The sequence below is a fragment of the Neopelma chrysocephalum genome, unplaced genomic scaffold (assembly GCF_003984885.1).
Source record: "Neopelma chrysocephalum unplaced genomic scaffold, ASM398488v2 Primary Assembly neopelma1_96942, whole genome shotgun sequence".
NCBI lineage: Eukaryota > Metazoa > Chordata > Aves > Passeriformes > Pipridae > Neopelma > Neopelma chrysocephalum.
The window spans coordinates 604956-624971 of record NW_020925585.1 but is presented as its reverse complement, the minus strand read 5'-3'; the positions used below and the strand labels follow the sequence as shown (position 1 = coordinate 624971).

The following is a 20016-nucleotide window of genomic DNA, read 5'->3' as shown; positions in this document are numbered from 1 at the left end:
TTAATTTTTCAGTCAGGCAGGCACACTGAAACTGTAGCACATTATTTACCAGCAGCTAGACGATGTCTTCCTAAAATTACTGGATCTTGCTAACCATGGGTTCTGCCAAGACCTTGCTTTTTTCTGTTATTACCTCTATATAAATTCAAATAGCAATAAAGAAAAAGAACATTTATACACTTTTGGCACAAGTCTCACTTGTTAACATGAAAATAGTGTTACTTTCTGAAGCTTTGAAACTGCTATAAACAACTTTACATGAAAAGAGAGAGTAATGGACTATCTAAACTAATTATGCTGTGAATAACTCAAAAATTAGGACTGATTTGTTTTTATTTTCTGTCTTATTTCACCTCACCACAACAATTGCAACTTCCTCTTATTTTCACCCTGGATCCTTAACACTGTACAGTCACCTCAAATGTCTCATTCATACAGTCACCTAAACAGTGCAACATTTTCATTCTTCGTTCCTTATTACATCAGAACAGCTGAGAGCATACTGCTTTATGGAGATAGTATTCTTCAAGCAAATTACAATTAAAAAACCCAAAACCAAGTGACTTTTGAGGTCTCTACTCCTTTCCAATCCCTCTGAAATTATCCAATGAGTTCAAAAACTCTCAGAAAGGAAACAGACATCACAGTCCTTTATTTGTCTTATTCCTTGGAAGATTTTCATAATAACAATAATAATAATATTATTCAACTTTCAAGTTTCTTTGGTGATTAGAAGCTAAATCACCACCCAATTAAACTTCCTTTAATTTCAAAGCACATATACACTTTATTTCTTTACAATATTTGAACCAAAGGCTTAATTTTTACTCTGTACTAACAAAACATTCCATTAAGAGTGTGATGGGTTTTTTTCCTGTTTTCACAGCTGTACTAAAAAAACACCTGCCATTAAATTACACTGAACTGTAGTTACCTACTCTAGTAGGTAGGTATTTCCATTCAGAGATAAGCTAAACAAGCATATCTTGTCTGTACAAAGCAGATACTGCACACCTTTTACCTATGACAATATAGTTTACAGGAATGGAAACAAAAAAGTTTTTGGACACTGGTAACTTAGTTTTGTTAGTTACTAGTATCAAACATAAAACAGAAAGTAACTAAAATAAAAGTCAATTAACATTAATATAAGTGCCAGTGTATGTCACAGAGAACCACTGGTCTTAGACTATTTGCTCTTCCTGTAAACAAAATACGAATTGGTACAGAAAATGTTGGATCCAAGAATTTCTTAAGACTCCACCATTTTGCAGGACATGGTAGTTTATTAACTGCAGAAATCTTTCTTTGCCAGAATTAACACCTGAAATACATAAGTATAATACAGCAGAATTTCATAGAATGGCTTGGGTTGGAAGAAAACTTCATCTTATTCCAACCCCCGTGCCATGGGCAGGGATGCCTTCCTCCAGACTAGGTTGCTCAAAGCCCCGTCCAACCTCTACATGCCTTTCTAATATGTCTCTCTCCAGCTTTCTTGTAGGCTTGCCTTAGATACTAAACTCCTGTAAATCCAGCTAGGACAAGCAAGTTTATCAGCTCCATAAGGGTCACAAAGTTGCCTCTGCAACAACTACCATCATGCCTATTAGATATGGCCTAATGGGGAAAGAAATTAGTATGATCCCTAGCATTGGCTGACTGAGAAAAGCCAGAGGTGTACAGAATAGAGCTGCTTTGTAATTACAGTACATCTTTCCCTCAGCAAATTGGAAGAATACACAAAAAAGTTTATTTAATTGATTGCACTTTTAAAAATCATTCCTTTATATGTGGTCAAATCTCCCCATTTCATCTCTATTAGAGGAAGATATATGGTTTTTACTAGTAAAATACATTCTTACAAGGGCATCCCTATAACAAATACACAGAGGGTATTTGTTAAAAAGTTAGCAAATACCCAGGTAATAGTAAGTAATATATTTATTTTATTTATTTCACATTTTATGACTAACAACTGCAGTAATTAACACAGCTCTGACACTTATGAAAGGGCATAGGCATAGAAATGGAAAACACTTTTCAATCTATTCACGCTAGGTCTCCATCCTGTTGTAAGTCAGCCTTACCTTCTGTTCCTCTTGAAAAGACGGCATCCAGGATTTCAGTCTCTGTACTATCTTACATGTTGGATGGACCTGTTACTACAGCACCAACTTTTTGTTCAAGCTCTGGTGAAAACTTCCACCTCCAGAAAATATAAGAACTTACTTTCAGTTTCCTCTTAGAAGAGGGTTATGTTTGAACTATACGATGAAAAGGTATCCCCAACATCCTTATTGAAACTATCCAATCTTTTGTACAGAAACTCATTGTATTCCTTTTCTAAAAAACTCCTCAGTCAAATAATGCTTCTGTTTTCATACTTGTTATACTAATATCTCTGTGGTGAAAGACTATGAAACACCACCTGAATTTGATCAATCAAAAAAAACTCTTCTTCAATGAATGAAATAATCTCTTCTTTGGTGATTTACTGTCATATTTCAATGTGAAATGACTCATTTCTGACCTTACATTTGTGAACTGCAAGGACCAAAAACTTGCAATAAATTACTGAGTAAATATCTGTATTTTAGGTAATATCAAACATTTTTCCTGGTGAACGTGCTAAATTCTTGATCTGCAAATCAATATGCAAATCAACTGTCTCCAAGTTATCATGTGCCTGGAACACAGTCATTTTTGTCCTGTTGATGACAAATATCAATGTTAACCAAACTGTTAATTATGTAGGAATTCTGGAAGTGCGCAGTGATAGCTGCAGATGCTGATACCACACATAGCTGAGCTGTCAGCTACTTTACACTGTTGGTGCAACACCTAAAAATGAGGCCGCTTTAGTTGTGCCAGGCTTATTGCGCAGGATGATTTGCAAATGCATAGCCAAACCACATTACAAAGCGAAACACCCCTGACTAAGTGAATTTACACCATGGAGTGGGAAAAGTATTCTGAAATAAATATTAAACACCAAGTTTCTTTCAGAACAGGAAGAAGTTAGCTCTAACACATGGATTTTTTATTCTCAGTCCCTCCACCTGCAAGAAAATAAGGCAACATCATATGTTTGCTATCCAGGAGACAGGCAGCCCGGTCTTCGGTGGGTCCATGAGAATCACCGGGAAAATGTTGGTGTGAGCACAAACACAGTAAGACAAGAGTGACCAAATGAGGCCCACAGGGAGGACACCGCACTGGGGCACACGTGCGACAGCTGCGCGGCACCCTCCGAAAAGCAGCTTGTCCTCACAATTCGGGGGTTTGTTTGCATCGCAGCCCTTTTGCTGAGCGGGATGCGTTTCCCACCGGGACGGAGGCAGCCGTCTGGAGCCACATGGGGCCTTCCCTACGGCTCCAGGCGGCCACGCCGGCCTCGGAGAGAGTCAATGCCGACCCTGCTCGCCCGCGGGGCAACCCGCCGGTGCCCACTCTGTGTCCCGGCCCCCTCCTCCGGACACTGCCCCCCCTGCGCCGCCGGGCCCTCCCCGGCCTGAGCCTCCCGCACCCGTCCCCCCGGCCCGCTCCCACCTCCACCCCCGAGGACGCGGGGTCTCACCTCGTTGTTGAGGTTCAGCACGGGAGCCATGGCGCCGGCCCCCGCCCGTGGCGCCCCGCACAGCCCCGGTCGCTCCCCACGCCACAGCACGGGAAGAGAGAACCGAAAGTGCGCGCAGGCGCTGCGGCCACGCGTCCTCCGGCCCCGCCCCGGCCCGCTGTGCTTCCGACCCGCCCCGCGTCCTCCGGCCCCGCCCCGCAGAGCTCAGCCGTCCTCCAGCTCCGCCCCGAGCCGGGTGTTCCCCGTCAGGGCCTGCCCGGCATCCCTCTTCAGAAAGCGGTGTAAAAAAGGTGTTGTTTTGGTTCTCGGTGTTGATGTGCGGCGTGCGCGGGAGGAGGATCCCGAACCTGACCTGCCCGAGGCGCGAGGGGCCGCTCTTGGAGAATAGCTGGCTTCGCACGAGGTTAAACTTGAAACTTCCCACCGTGCCCCGTGCTGCGGCGTTGGTCGCATCGCCACCTGGCTGAATCAAAGGCGTAAAGAGGTGTACTCCTCTAAATCCTTAAGCTGAAGTAACGTCTGCCCCTCCGAATAGTTTATAATCTTAGAAATATCCTGAGATTCTTGCTTTTCCCACAGTGTTGCTGCTGAGTTACAGCAGCGAACGGTCCCCGCTGCTGTATGTCTAGACTTTTCTCCATCTCCCCTACCCCACAAAAAAGCCTCCATTTATAAAGTGCTTTACACTTTTAACATTGAATTTTCCATTAGTGCAGAAGGCAGATTATGGGTTGTATAGAAATTGTGCCTCCTGAAGCTTTTGTTGTGCAAAATTTTGTATAAGCGGGTAATTTTAAGTAGCTTTAGTGACGTGTGGCTGAGCACATGTTTTTGGACTTTGTGATGTCTCAGTCTCAGAAGCTGGGCAAGGTTTCATCAGAACTTTCCTCATGATTGCCAATTTATTGTGCTAGAAGGAATTGTTGATTTAAATTGCTGCAAATATTCTTCTAATGAAACAAGACTTTTGTAAAATTCATGCTTAATTGTAGGCAAGTTATAGCATGCATAGAGAATGAATCAGTTATTGTTTCACGTTGCTGTTTATCTGTTGCAGTATTCAAAAGAACTGAGATCATATTTGAAAATATTTGGGGAAATTGTTTTTAAACATAACCTCGTTTTTGTTTATACAAATAAGATCAGTTTCAGGAAATTCTTTGGACATTCACCAGCAATTTGCTGGCCCCTGGATGGCACTGTTGTGCCTGGAATTCTGCTTTGAAGTCTGAATATTTAAACAAATACAACTGTTGTCAGTTGTGTCTGTTACGCATTTTATCTGTGGGATCTAGCATTTGGATCTTGTTATATTTTGGTGTTTGATTTCCAGCTGGTACTTAGGCATCTTCTGTAAGTGAGCTGCAGCTAAGTCACCTTTGACTGTACTTTTTATCAAGTCTACAAGTGAGGTCAGGCCAGGCTAGTCCTTCAAAGTATTACTTTTGAGTTTCATTTCGGATGTTTCTGAAAGTGGTTCTGGATGTTCAGTAGCAGTCTAGGTTTCATTTGGATCTGCAAAGAGCCAACTGAAACTACTTTGAACCTTCCCTTCATATTGTAGTAAAGGACTTTTTTTCCAACAGGAGCTGAATTTCAGTTAAGTAGATAGAATGCCTAGACTCTAACTGCAGATGAGGGTGTTTACTGCAGCTGCTGCATCATAAAAATTCTGATTTGGACAGTTTTATCCAGTTGACCTGAAGTCAGACAACCATCATGGAGTGATCTTTTTTATTGATAGCAAGCAGCTATAGTGTTCTATATGAGAAAGTGCTGAATTTGACTATATCTGAACGTAGAGCAGCCTTGGATGTGAAACACAGAATACCATCAAGAGATTTTTAAGAATTACTGAATATGATCTCATATCTAGATTGGATTTGTATTCACTGAGTGTAAAATTGGATGCAGAAACTTCAGAAGGAAAGATCCAAGGAAAATAAAGAGCTGTTTCCTTTTGTCTTGTATTTCATGCAAAACTAATCCCTAGATATGCCAGTCTTAAATTCCATTGTGCATATTAACAAAGAGAAAAACAAAAGCAGGACCAGGGAGCCAGCTCTGGTTCCGTGAATCTAACCAGTGCCAGCCTGGTGTCACATCAATTAGAGTTGTTACTTGTTTGTTTAGCTTACTGGATCATAACTTCAATTTTCCTCTGAACACTGAAATAACTTCTTTGAAAATTTCTTGTAGGGCCTGATGACATACTTCTGGCCCTTCTTCATCCAACAATTTTGTTTTCTTGTCAGTCAGTCATTGATGAAAATAAGTGGTTTTGTTTCTTTTTCCTTTTTAAACCTCACTGGGCTTCCACCTTTGTGCCTCACAGCTTCTTCGTTGGCCCTTTGTCATACTGTTTTCTGACTTAAATTCATTCTAAGTCAAGATTTTCTTGTCAGCTTGTCACGATCAGGATGCTTTGAGGCATTGCCGCATATAACACTTTCATACTTTGATGCTTTGTTCTGACATTTCTTCCTTTTATTTCAGTATTTCACTCCAATATTTTGGCATGCATTCTCAGTGTTTGAATGCATTTTTCTGGACCATTTTCTTTCCTTTGAGAACAGCTGCCTGTCTGCAGGTTGCAGGTTTTTAGCAGCCCTCTCTGCTAAAACCGTGGCTGGGATCAGCCACATTGCAGATGGCTGGTGCTAGGGGCATTCTGAGAGAAAGCTGGTTTTTTGTAAGCACGACCCAACATTTCACATTACAAGCCAGAAACATCTATTTGTCCTAGTTCTTTCCTTAGAGGGAAGAGAGACCCTTATTTCCCTGAAGTTTTATGAAATGGCTCTTGTCCCTCCCCTACAGCGTGAACTTGCCTAGAAAGTATTATCTCCAAACTCCTTCTGTCTACTTCACTGTAGCCAGGCCAATCTTTCTGAATGTCTTTAAAGAAATGTTCCTTCAGACTGGAGGAACTATCCTTTGGATTCAGGTTGGCTACCTACAGGCAAACAGTTAAGAAAATAAATGTTCATTACACCTAAATGCAAACTGCAGATAGAAAATTGGTACTGCAAAGCTAAATCAAAGATGAAAAGGAAGTCGTGGACAGATTTTCCAGGGCATTTTTGGATGTGAAGATCAAACTATCTCTCTCATGAGAAGCACAATTTTAAACAAGTATAGTCCTAGTTGGCTACAGGAATTTGGACATAGGAATATCCCAGAGTGGTGCGACCATGTATGAAATGGACTCCATGAAAACCTCTCTCTGCACCAGGAGTCCAGGAGATTTTTTCTGTCTTTACTACAACTTTGAAAATGAAGACAAACTGTGCCAAAACTTTGAATCTTTGCCACTTGAAATACATTGAGAGGCCAAGTACTTCCTGATTCCCAACCCCTGTCAACTAAACTGCGTACAACAGCAGTGTGCAAGGGAACACCCCATAAGCCTGACAGTCATTTCTAATAAGTAAATTTTAGAAATTTCAATTAATTTTTTATGTTTCGTGACCAAATTTAAATTTTGTAAGCATAAATTTTCTATATAGAAAAGTCTGAAGGCCAAAGTTCATCACACCCAATGCTAGGCTTTTAAACAGGATGTTTAATCAGGCAGAAGTCAATATGCATTAATTGTCCCTCCCGTTCCTTTCAGAGGGACACATAGGGATACTTCCAGAAATCATTTAAATTTATCTAAGACCGTGTTGCTGAGGGTAATAGAAGTGAGTAGATTCTTAGCCTAAATATCACAATTAAGAATTAGTTAGGGGGGCTGAATCTTGGCATGGATATCATTGTTGTAGCTGTGAAGAAAAGTTCAGAAATTCAGCAATTAAAAATCAGTTTTTGATTCAGTGTCATCTTTCATGTACAAAAGCAGCTGGGGAATTGGAGTCTCATCTTCTAAGGGACACCTGACTAATCAATCTTGCTCCCTCTTTTCTTTCCCCTTTAAAACGGATGTAGGAGTTAAGTCTGAAGCTGAGCACAATTCAGCTAGAATTCCTCCCTCACAGGAGTCAAGTCAAAGGAACTCATCAAACTCCACAGACAGAAGGTGATCTGGTGGAGGCTTTGCACTTTTAAAGAGAAGCTTTAGTTTACTAATGCAAATGATTAAAGTACAAAGAGTACTTCTTTGGAAACTGCATATTTGCTCAATATTGTTATGTGTTGATTAATGAGAACTATGTTTCAGTGTTGACATTAATAGTTTTGATATATGAGAAAGCTAAAAGACATATAAGAACAAATTTTAACAGTATAAGTTCTCTGAATTTCTTTCACTCTGCTAATTAACACTTATTTTTACCAGGATGTGCAAAAGATTGTTGCTTTTTAACCCTAGTTTTTTTTGAAGGCATTGTTTCCTCATATCCTATTTTCAAAGTAAACTAAATTTGTGCTAGAAAAAAAAATTCTACTTTTTTCCCCAAGAAAATCAGGAAAATATAAACAAAAGTTTAGAATGCACTATGAGTCTTCTTAAAGTAATTAGTTATTCACAGTGGCTCTTGCAACACTCACATTTTCTGTCATTGGTTTTCTGGCTTTAAAGAAACAGCTGCTGTCACGAGCATGATCACAGAACTAATGGAGGTTCTAAAAGGTTTGAGTAGCTAAGAACATGAGTTAGGTTATGTTAGGTGCATATTGCATTTTATGTTCTCATATATATTTCTTCAGCTGCCGTTGTATATCTTCACTTGGTCATCTGTTACAGCTTTGAATAGGAAAGTACATTTCTGGTGAATTTAAGGATACATATAATATAACAACTGGATTGTAGCAACTTCAGAACAGAAAGTTCTACTTGTAAGCATGTAAGTCCAATCAATAGATATTCGTTTGTAGTATCAAGTCTTCAAAGATAACTTTGTCATTTCTTTCATTAAAATGAGCAAAATAAACCAGTTTGGGATAATCTCTCTTCAATACGTGGTTTACAAAACAGGTTGTTTTTTGTTTTATACTACGTAAAGGAACAAAAAAGCTGGAAGTCTGTGCTTTAAAGTTGGGCAGTGGGTTTTTTTGTTGATTTTTTTTTATGTGGTTCTAGCTTAGAACTAATTTACCATTAGTCTTAGAAAGCTAATATTAATACCTAAGCACAATTTTATGATGCAACTTTGAGAGTAAGAGTCTGTGGTGAAAATTCTGATTAATGAATGTCCAACTACAGCAGTGTTAGCAGAATCATGTTTTTGGGTTTTTAAAAGTGGAGTTGAAAAACACAGACAAAAAATTAATAAGTCTTCTTAATTTACAAGGTTGTTGAACCAACACAACCAGTAAAAAGTGTTTCATTTAAAAGCACTCCATGTCACTGCAAGAGTACATTATGTGATTTACTCGGGGTTTATGTAACATGTGATCCTTTGGCAAAGATTAAATATACTGAGCTTGCAAGCCACAAAATGATGAAAAAATCTGATGTCTTTCCCATATCAAAGCAGTTGTTGAATGTTTGCTGTGAGACAAGTGAAAACAACATAATTTCCTGAATTGTAAGGACTGATGGCTGACATGCTGGAAAGTAACTTTGCAGGAAAGGACTATTGTGTCCCTGTAGACACTGGCTGACCATGAGCCAGCAATGCACCCTCATGGCAAAGAAGGCCAGAAGTCTCTTGGGTTACGTTAGAAAAGATATTGCCAGGAGATTGAGGATGGTGATCCTTCTCCTCTACTCAGACCTGGTGATACACCTCTGAAAAGCTCAGCCCAGTTTAGGGCTTCCGAATGCAAGAAAGGTATGGACATCCTGGCTGAAGTCAAGGGGGGAGTCATGAGAATGCGTACAGGACTAGAATATCAAGGAACAGGTGAGAGAGCTGGGACTGCACAGCCCTGAGAAAGCTCAGGGGGATCTTACCAATGTGTATAAATATGTGATGTAAGTAGTGGTGCCCACTTATAGGACAAGAGGCAGTGGGTGCAAACTGATAATAATATCAAAACCCAGTATATAAGTACATTTTTGATGTTTGTTTTTCTGTATTGAAACAGAGTATAGGTAAGGTGATGGAAATAGGTAAGTGATGGAAAGAAGAGTCTTTGCAGTTCCTAACTGATCAGTGTTTATGATGCAGGTCTCAACTCTTTGGGATTCTTTTGAGCAACTTTAATGTCATATCTTTAGGAAATATGCCTATAGCAGAATCTAGTATTTCTGTCAATGAAAGAATCTGTCAATGATGAAGAGATGTTAGCCAACATACTTGAATGATTTGTATGAAAGAGAATGCATTCCTATTTCTGATTTTTCTTTTTCTGACATAATTTTCTAAGAAGGTGGACTTTCCTTTCTGTAGCAAGTGAGTAGAGCTAGAACATGTAAGACTCGTGGATGGTGTTCCTGAATAAATAGTTTAAGCATCTGCCATGGTTTTCTTCACACTTTGAAGAAATTAGGCCTGGCTTTTTGGTTCATTGAAGACTATACTGAATAGAGCTTCCACCTCGTGATTTTCAGGGATTTCCTGATTTTTTTTTCCTGTCTTTTTTTTTTTTCCAAATTGCCTAAATTATATACATCTGGCCTTGTTTCTAACTTTCATTTCTGAAATAAAAGCCTGCTTTAGATGCAATAGGCTGTGAAACAGAATATGCAAGTGATAATGTCTGTTGGTTTGGGTTTTTTTCTTTTTCATTTTTCTTGCAAATGCATTGAAGTTTCCAGCTAGCACTCCAGCAATTTTATTAACCTCTGCATTTTAATTTATTTTAGCTGTAGGGAGAATATTTAAATTTCTTACTTGCTTTTTTCTTGATTTTTTAGCATTAGTGAATGCTTGCTAATAAAACATTAGCTCTTATTGTTTTTCCACTGTTTTGACTAGTGTGTGTGTGTGTGTGTGCATGTACGCCGTGAATCTGTGACTTTGTTTTGAAATTGCATGAGGGAATAAATAGAAAAATCGTTTGTACTATCGATAAAAATATTGAGGAATTCATTCACAGGTCTTCATAATGCTGCTGCAGCAGCCTCTGCACAGATAAGTTAGTGCAGACATAGATTAGTTAGTGCAGTATAGATTTTGTTTCTTTTGAAGCAAATAGAGATGGGAGAATAGCTAAGTGAGTTACTTGGCTTCTCTGTTGCATCTGTTGCAACAGAAAACTCTCAAAAGTGTTGACAACAGTGGCAGGGAATCTTTCAGTCACAGTATTTTTTGTTTTTATTAGTTTTGTATAGGGATGACTGGCTTGATATAGTAAGTAAATTTGCATATGAGTTCTCATGAAAATGGACACCATAAGTAAATATCCATAAGTGATGGTAATTATGGTAATATACCACTCTGAATGAATAGCTGTTATTTTAGGAAGAAATGCATGTACGTAGAGATTTTTTTGGGTTCTCTGCCAATCAATGTACAAAATCTCTATAACCTGTAACAGTATCTTGAGTAATATCTGAATGTAATTCTTCTGCTCATGGCAGTTCTGCCTGGAAAATGAGCAAGTATATTCATGATGGTCCAATCGGAAAGGAGCATACTTAAACTGCAATTTTCAAGTGAATATATGAGTAAAAAATTCTGTGAAATGATTTCTCATCATCTGATTTTTTGCTGTCCAATGTTGCATTATCTACCTCGGGGAGAACTTTAGAGAAAAGGAGTGCCATAACAGACATGGTAATAAGGTCTTTTCAGATTGCTCAGTATTTAAGAATTTAAATTGGTAAGGTCCTAAGTGGTTTGCTCAAAGTTCTTGCTCAAATTTGTGATAAAGCAAAGAAATAAATTTCATTTATGTTTTTAGTTTCGTGGCCTATCTATTGCATCAACAACATTTTAACTACTGGTTTCCAAGGGAAGGTTATGTCAGTCCTTCTGATTTCTGATTCTTCTTTCATTTTGTTGATAGGTGAAAGGCCTGACTCTGAATGAGAGTTGTGCAATGCAATAGTTTGGAAGGGAGATAGAAAGTTGATAGCTAAGCCTCCATATGACTTCTCTGCTTAATTTCTAGAGGGATAAATAATGCTAATGGATTCAAAATGTACTCCTCACTCTGACATGGAAGCTCCTTGGGAAGAAGCAAGGTCAGGATAGTCCTTAGCCACTGAATTGTTCTCTGCAGTTGGTGGCAGCAGACTATCAGGTCGCTTTAATTTATGTGAGTGTCAAGTAAGCCAACTGTAGTGCTGCTGAAAGTTAAAAACTGACAAAAACTCCTTGCTGAGCATAGCTCAACTGGGAATCAAGAATTCTAGGCTGAAATTGTATTGGAAATCTGCAGTGCAAAATAGGCTTCACATGTAAAGAGTTGATTTCAGCTCATGTAAATATTTCATCCACTTTGCCATATCTTTTTTATACCATTCAAGTAGCTTACTAAAGGTCAAAAAATAAGATTAGAGTCAATCTGAGTGGTTTGGGATGGGCACAGGATTAGTCTCATTATAATTATCTGACCTATGGGGATTTTTCTACTACCTTAAGGAGATACTTCTTTTAGAGATGATGAGTTGTTTTATGATACCATTAAAATGAAAAATCAGTGAAAAAGACCAGAAGCCAATTTCCATACTACTTTTTGAGTGTTTATATAGTCATTAAATTAATACATGGGCATCCATGAACTATGCAAGTACAGCAAAAGGAATGAGGAGATTCACCTTGCACACATAGCCTGAAAAACACTGTGTGAATAATTTATTTTTGTGCCTTGGTTTCCAACCAGAAACTCAAAGGAAAAGAGTTCAAACTTACCTGATTAGACATTTAAAATAGTGCTTATTTACAACAATTTTGCACTTATCATTTAAACCACCTTTCCTATTGTGTACAATATTTGGAAGAATGCCTTTATTTATATCATTGTTTGACAATTTATTGAAAAGTCATGAATAAATTACAACTTCTTTATTCAAAGAGGTTGCTGAACAATCTTCATTTTGCTGTGTTGGTTTTGTAACAGATGTCTGAGTGGTTAAAAATTCGCATTGCTGCCATGTGTGATGCTTTGGATGATTCTGTTATTGACTCATAAGACACCTGCTCCACCTGAGAACCCTGATTTCAGTTGTCTATGGTAGATTACTCTTGTAATATTATAATCACTAAGGCATAAATTCTCATTTTCTGATTTTCTAAAAAATTAGATATTTTCAGCAGATTTCTCTCTGCATCTTGAACATTAGAGAAAGAGTATGTGTTCTTGATACACAAAAAGATATCTCTTCACATCCTTAATTAATGTTAATGACGTTGATATTAAAGTAATTTGAATATTTTCATCAAGTCTGCTATAGCAGCTTAATTTTAAATTTGATAATAGGAATTGCGGGTTTTCTTGGTTGGTTCTCATAGATCTTGTGTATGAACTTCTGATCTCTTCTAGGAATTAATGTTGTAGAGCATGGTGCTAATAACACCAGAGTTGTGGGTTTGATCCCTGTATGGGCCACTTATTTAAGAGTTGGACTCGATGCTTGTGGGTCACTTCCAGCTCAGAATATTCTGTGATTCTGTGTGATTCTGTCAAATTTATGGTTCAGGACAGTAAGGTCAAGAGTTCAGGTTTTAATATTCTCTGTGTTATATTCCTTAAGGAATGCATTAGAGAATCTTTCTCAATTTCTTGTCTCTCCATCCCAATAAAAACATTAAAGGAGCAACTTCAGGAAGAAAAAATCCACCTTGGAATATACCCTAACATGATGTTTAGATAGCTATCCCAGGAAATAGCTGTTCTGGTACATATGATAAAGGATAAAGTAGAAATACACCCAACTATTGGACTCTGCGTAAATGATAGACTCTCTTTTCACTTGTTCTCCAAATTCCAACTTGTATTCCTCTGGTTTACTTCTCTGATATGAGTAAGTTTAACAGATTTTTTTTTTTTAAATTTTTTTTCCTAGTTCTGAGTTGGCTACAGCTGGATTTTTCAGCAAATACTTTATTAAAATTTGTTCATGCCTGCAGCATATCATTTAGAAACTCTATACCTAAACCTCTTTCATTGTTATGTTTGTAAGTTCAATGGCAAGAAGAATTAAATGCATTTTGAATATGTTCGATAAATCAAGGAATGTTTATACTGGCAGCAGAAGTCAGTACTTCTGATAGTCTGAAGGATGAAAAAATGCATAAATCTTGCAAAACCTTATTTTATATGGCTGACAGAAAGCTGATTTGCACTTAAGGTAATGCCTAAAAATGAAGAAATCCTACGGAGTTTGTTGTTGGCTATTATAAGAAGGAGGTCCAAAACCCAACAACATTCATTTACATGGATGTTCAGATATATTTTTTGGCATATTTTCAGGATATGTTGATCAAATGGATTTTCAGTCAGCTTAAGTCAGCAAAGACAAAATAATTTATATAAATTTTAAAGTAATAGTGACCAAATTCCATCTGCTTTATGAATACCAATCCATGCAAGTGCTTGTTAAAGTATAGTTAGCAGGTTTTAAGTCATGTGTCTGGTATGTGATGATTCTACATGATAGGAGTAAAAATAGCCCCATGATACGGGTGGAGGGACACACCACATGTATTGGAAGAGAAGGTGTTTTCTTTCTCTTAAAAGAAACAGCAAAAATGTAAAGCTGATATTTTTAACTTTGTGTCACTTAACTGTTAATTAAGGTGGATATGGAAAAAGTTCAGCTTTTAATATCACCAAGCAATGCCTTCAGACATCACTCAACAGTCAGATCTAATCATATATTTCAGCTCTTCTTACAAATTTTGCCCATTAATAAATAAAGAGACTGTGTTCTGTCATCAAAACCTGGAAGCACCTTTGGGAGGAAAGTGTTCACAGATTGAAGAAACCTTTAAGGAGTTTATAAGCATGTTTGACCTATCTTTTGCTCTATTGATACTGAAATCCTTTTATTTATAAGAAAGAAAAGTAAGACTCCTGTTGGAGTTGTTGAAGGACTCTGAGCTGCTAGAGGGGACAGCTTTCTAAAAGTTCACACTATTTTTCTGGAAGTTCAGTTTTTTTCAATCTTCAAGGGAAATCTTGACAGCAGGGGCAAGATGCAGAGATATTCAGGTCAGGAGAGAACCCTTTTTCAAGATAACAGAACTCTTTACGCTTGTGTATCACTAGCTGATTTTACTACCCTGAAGTTTTTTCTCTTAACTGAGTTTAATATCTGAGACCCAGAAAATATCCAGACAAGAGAAAAATCTATAAATAATTTTTTGAAAGGTAAATTCAATCACAGGAGTCTTGATATTATGGAAGTTATGAGGTCAGGAGTTATTTTGTTTAGAAAGTAAATATTCTCTAGTGTTACAAGTTTTATATCTGTTCTTCCAAAATGAAGGCTCTGCTTTATTTAGATTATATAATATTTATTTATTATATGCATATATAAGAGCATAGGTATAAAATACATATATGCTTATAATGTAATGCTTAGATATGATCTTGACTTTAAGGATGTATTTCACAGCTTTTATGAACTAAGCTGTAAAACTACTTTGTTTCATGAGGACCTTGGAGTTTTGTATGTTGATAGAAATCAGTTTTGTGTATACATCCTTAAAAACTGTGCTTTCATTGCAATATAAAACTTTTATTTAAGGAGTCCACCAAGGTTTGTCTAAGGTTACTTTATTATTCATCTCCTTATAAGAAAAAATAAAGTACAGTTAGAACTTTGTGATTTTCTGAAATATGTAAAAACAGTCTTTCTGTCTACAGCCACTGTTATTCAGATTTAAATGCGAACACCAGCTCACATCTGTAATCTCTAGTTCTCAACAGAACAGGAAATGTGAGGAACAGAATTGTACTAACAATAATATGACTGTTGATTCATTCCAAATTGCTTGATACCAGGGTGATTATTGCAGGAGCCTTCCGTAGGAGAGCTGTCATTACTAATGGTTGTTGGCAGTGTGGTTTGTGGCAAAGAATTTGATGGGCAGTAGCTGAAAACAAAACTGCAACGTTAAGTTAGAGGGTAGTATTTAAAAGTTACTCAAATGTTTGATCTCTCCTAGAAAGGGCTCTTCACTACTGCATAAAAGATCGCAAAACTCAAGATTTGAATATTTGAAGTAGTCTGTAGGGATACAGACTCTAATGCAGCTCAACTAACATAAGAAATATATGAATGAGTATGTGAAAGTAGTCAGATATATAATCGGATATCACTCAACCAAGGTAAGAAATGTGTTTCTTCAGTTCTTCCTTTTGACTTCTTTATGAGGAATGATTGCAAGCAATAATGAGACTGAAGTTGCATTCTCTTCAGAAAAATATAATTGGACCATATCCCCTTGAAAATCCCTTAGATAATATAACCAACTACCCTCAGTCGCCTGGTTACAACACAATATTGTATAAACCTCTTGCAATGGAAGATGTAGAAGTGAGGATTCCATAGGGCCAGTTCTTTTCTCAAACTCATATTGTATGGAGCAGGAAGTATATATAATTGTGTGATGGCAAAGCTGTTTTGCCATTCGTGCTCTGAGATCCTCACTGGAGATGTCTCTGTGTTCATCTAGATAAAAAGGGCAGTTAGCTTGCCAATAGAGATAAAAAAAGTACATGAATATCCTTAGTTGGGTCAGTCTACGTTATGATTTTGAAATAAAATAGAGTTTTCAGTTCAGAAAGGTCTTTATGGTCATAAATGAATTTATATTATGGCATTTCACTTACTTTACAGGTACTACCCCCATGGTAGTCACGAGAGCCCCTGCTGAAGCAGGAAAGTTAGCATTTCATTGCTAACTCTCATTTCAGTAGTGATTTTTCCTATGAATTTAATTTAAGAACAATTCGCTGTCTAATAACTTACAAAATCATATTACCAAGCTCTATATTGTTAGGTTAGAATTCAATTATGTAAATCATAAATTAATTAGTTCACAAATAGTTGTTTAAGTATTGAATACTGTTTGCAGTACTTTTTACTTTATAAGGTTACTTTTAAAAGCTGATATGTTGTTAGTTTCTGTCACTATACTGATATATGCTTTGTAATAATATCTTTTTCTTGTATTCTTGGGGTATTCAGGATACAGAAGCAAATGGATGTTGGGGCATTTAGTATTTTTTCAACACTTGTTCCCAACATCTGTTTCTTATTTGAACTTTCTGTACTCTTATTTTCCTGCCCTTTCTGGGCCTCACTGTGAAACAGAGCTGCCAAAAGGGAAAAGAAAAAAAGAGAAGTTTCTGGTCCCTTGAAACTGTGGTCAGGCAGCAGTGATCTGCAGTGTTTTCTTTTTACACTACCAAACATGCAAGCATGTGCTCACTCTTATTCTACATTTTTTTCTTGCAGGAAAAGCTCTAGCCAACTTTATGACAGAAGAAAAGAAGCAAGAAAGGCTGATAGATGATTCTCAGGTTCCAAAAGATGTTTTAGAGATTGTGATCTGCAAACAGATCTGGACTAAGTCATGCTTCACAGGAAAATCATTTACCGAGGCCCAGTGGACAGCAGCCCTTCTTTTGAGAGTGCTTACCTCAGAAAATCCAAGATGCTCCAAAGAGCTGAGTTGCAAATAAGTGTTTTAAGTTTGCTTAAGGAATCCCTGGCAAAGGTATTGGCAAAAGCAGGTTTAATATAAAAGAGAAAGCATGAAAAAGTTCATTGGCAAAGTTTACTCTACTACTTACTAGACAGTTAAAACACACCCTTTAGAAAGAAAGCAAACAAAAATCTAAAATTATTCAATCTACAACCTAAGTCAACCCAAAAATTAACTGTGTGGAGGCTTTATGGGGTGAGGATTAGATGGGGGAGAAAAGGGTAAGGGTAGGAAATGGTAAGGATAAAAAGGAATGAGGGAAACCTTCCCATTGAGTTGCAAGGTTCAGAGTAGACCCTCTTGCTAAACTGAGTCCTGGACTTGACCAACATCTTAGGCCTAAAGGTTTAACAGCACTTAAACTTAACAGCACTTAATTAGTAGCTTAAGTTAAACAATTTAACAAAGGATTCATATAGAATTTACTATAGCACAACAGTAACTCACAGGCCCAACTTACAAATCTAAAGTGCTTGAGAATCTAGGAGAGCAACATTCATAGTACCTTTGCTATAGCATATTTATACCCACATGCACACAGACCTGAAGGAGTATATGTAAGACACATACCTGTGAAAAATTCCCCTCAAGTTCAGTAAAGTACTCACTTTGGATGTCTTCACATCCTTTTAACAGGAGAACGGTTGAGCCTCAAGGAGTGGGGGATCCAGCCCAGGATCCGTTATCTTTGGAGGTGTTAGTCCTCCAAGTATAGCAAACTTGAGAGTTTGCTGGCTCTGAGAGGTGACCCGCTCAGAGGGAGATGCTGGTCGCAGCCCGCTGTGGTCCAGGAGAGCTCAAAGGGTCTCAGGACTGCTGTTTATAGCATCGCAAGAGAGTGGGATTTAGTCATAGTAATTTTTCATCCTGGCTAGGTCAGTAACTTCCTTTGAAAGCTTGATAACAAAAATGTTATTCTGCTTGCATTGTTATTCAGGCAAGGTTGTTCTTTAAAAAACAGGAGCTCATTAGGCAGCACTGGTTCCTTGGGAGCAGAGAGTGCTTTTGATGAGCTCAAGTGGAGTTTAGCCCAGGTGCAGTTCATCAAGACCGAGGCCAACAAACATTTTTCAGATCAAAGTGTGGCCTGAGGGAGACAGCACCACACAAATTGTCAGGACATTGCACTCTGGTAGAGTTGGTCCATGTTTCACTAAGAAGAACTAGCAGTACTATCCACCTCCTACTTCATCAACTGTCCAGTGAAACATTTTAGGAACAAGTTAAAGAGATTTAGTGAAACTGACCTGTCTCTGGATTTTCTTTTTTTATAAAAAAAAAAAAAAGTAGACAAGCATTCTTAGGAAATTAATTTATAGTTAAATGGCATACAAGAATAAAATTGTATAGGATATTTTTCTAAAAGATTGAAAATTTTTCTTAGAATTCTGAGAAGGTGAAATTTCTCTAGAACATAGTGGCAGTGATTCATGGGCTGCAGTAAAAGGGACTCTGGGAGTCTGGACAGTAAGAATGTCCTTAAGTGTTATCAGAACTTGTGTATTTGGAGCATGGTGCAATACTGAAAGTGAAGTCTGTGCTAGGGGTTAAAAGAGCATGCTATGCACAAAATGTGGTCAAAGGAAGGTTGGTCGAGGCTAAAATCTGTTTTGTCCTCACAGAAGTACAGCTAGACACCGTTTTGAGATATACCAGTCAGCTCTCAACTTTTTTTTTTTTTTGTAAACTAATGTGTGATGGCATTTCAGTGTTCTAGCAGTTGACAAGGGAAGAAAAAACTGTTTTGAACACATTATGCAATGCCTTTGCATCCATGGTCTTTTCTGCCTTCCAGTTCCTTCTACAATGAAATAAAATTTTTCTCTCCTGTAGCACCAGCCAGCTTCAAGAGAGAGAAGTTTGTATTGCATTGTGGGAAATGCTATTTGGAGAGCCTAGGCCAAAATAGATGCCTGACATATAATTTTCATAATGCAGTATAGTGCCTGGGAAATGCTACTTTGTACTTTTTATTTCAAAAATATTTTTGGTGCATTATAAGATATGAGTCAGAGAGACCCACAATGAAATATTTGATTTTGACTTCACATCAGAAAAACAGTTTTTAGGTAAAATAATTCCTTGTGGAAAATTCACAAGGAGTTTTAGTATTAATATTAATTAAAAAACTGCTTATTCACTAAACATGTGGACCTCTGTTAGCTGTAGTGAAATTATAATCTGAATGCAACAGCCTCCAGGAAGAGACAAACATTACAGTAGAAACTGGTGATACAACATCAGTCATGTTCTTCCTAGTTAAAATTATTCAGGAACTTATTTCTAAAGACTAGATACAATTTCTGTCATAGACATGTTTATACTATTAACATTGTGAGTAGTTACATTGAATGTTAAAAAGTGTCAAACACACAAAAAACGAGTCACAGACTTCCCCCCCCCCCACCCACCCAAGCTGAGTCCCTACATACAGGATTCAGTTGTTCCAAATTTTGATCTTGAAGCATTTGTAGGCATAATTTCCTTTACAATTACTTAGTGTGAAAATATTTTTAACTAGAAACTTATGTTTTCAGGCAATAATCCAATTCAGAGCTGCTGTTCAGTCAGTTCCATAGATGACATCTCCCTAATGTGGATCTGTTTATACACCTTCACACTCTTCAGTTTTATTGTCACAAGGACAACAATATTGCCCTGTGTAGAGGTATGGCAGTTGTATATTAGAAGTCATCTGCATAGTTTGAAAACAATAGCAGACAAGGATAAAGGATTTTAGAAGTAGTGGGTAATCCTACTTTACTTCTATAAAATATAGAAAATCATGTGGATAGCACTTAGGGCCTTCAGAATTTCTGCTCAGAGAAGTAGAGAACTGAAGTGGTACTTAAAAATTGTTAGAAATAGGAGAGACCCAGGTGTCAGGCTTAAGTACTTCTAGACATGAACTGAGAAGGAAAAGTGGTCATACTGGCAGATGTC

General features: G+C 37.5%; 1 protein-coding gene across 1 annotated transcript in view; it reads right to left on the bottom strand.

Moving 5' to 3' along the window:
* SRFBP1 (serum response factor binding protein 1) overlaps positions 1 to 3706 on the bottom strand; it is a 71886-nt gene extending 68180 nt beyond the window's left edge. Inside the window, exon 1 of the mRNA XM_027670878.1 lies at positions 3581 to 3706. Within this exon, the coding sequence (XP_027526679.1) occupies positions 3581 to 3610 (30 nt within the window). The 5' untranslated portion in view covers positions 3611 to 3706. The remainder of the gene's footprint in view (positions 1 to 3580) is intronic.
* Between the last annotated feature and the right edge of the window lie 16310 nt (positions 3707 to 20016).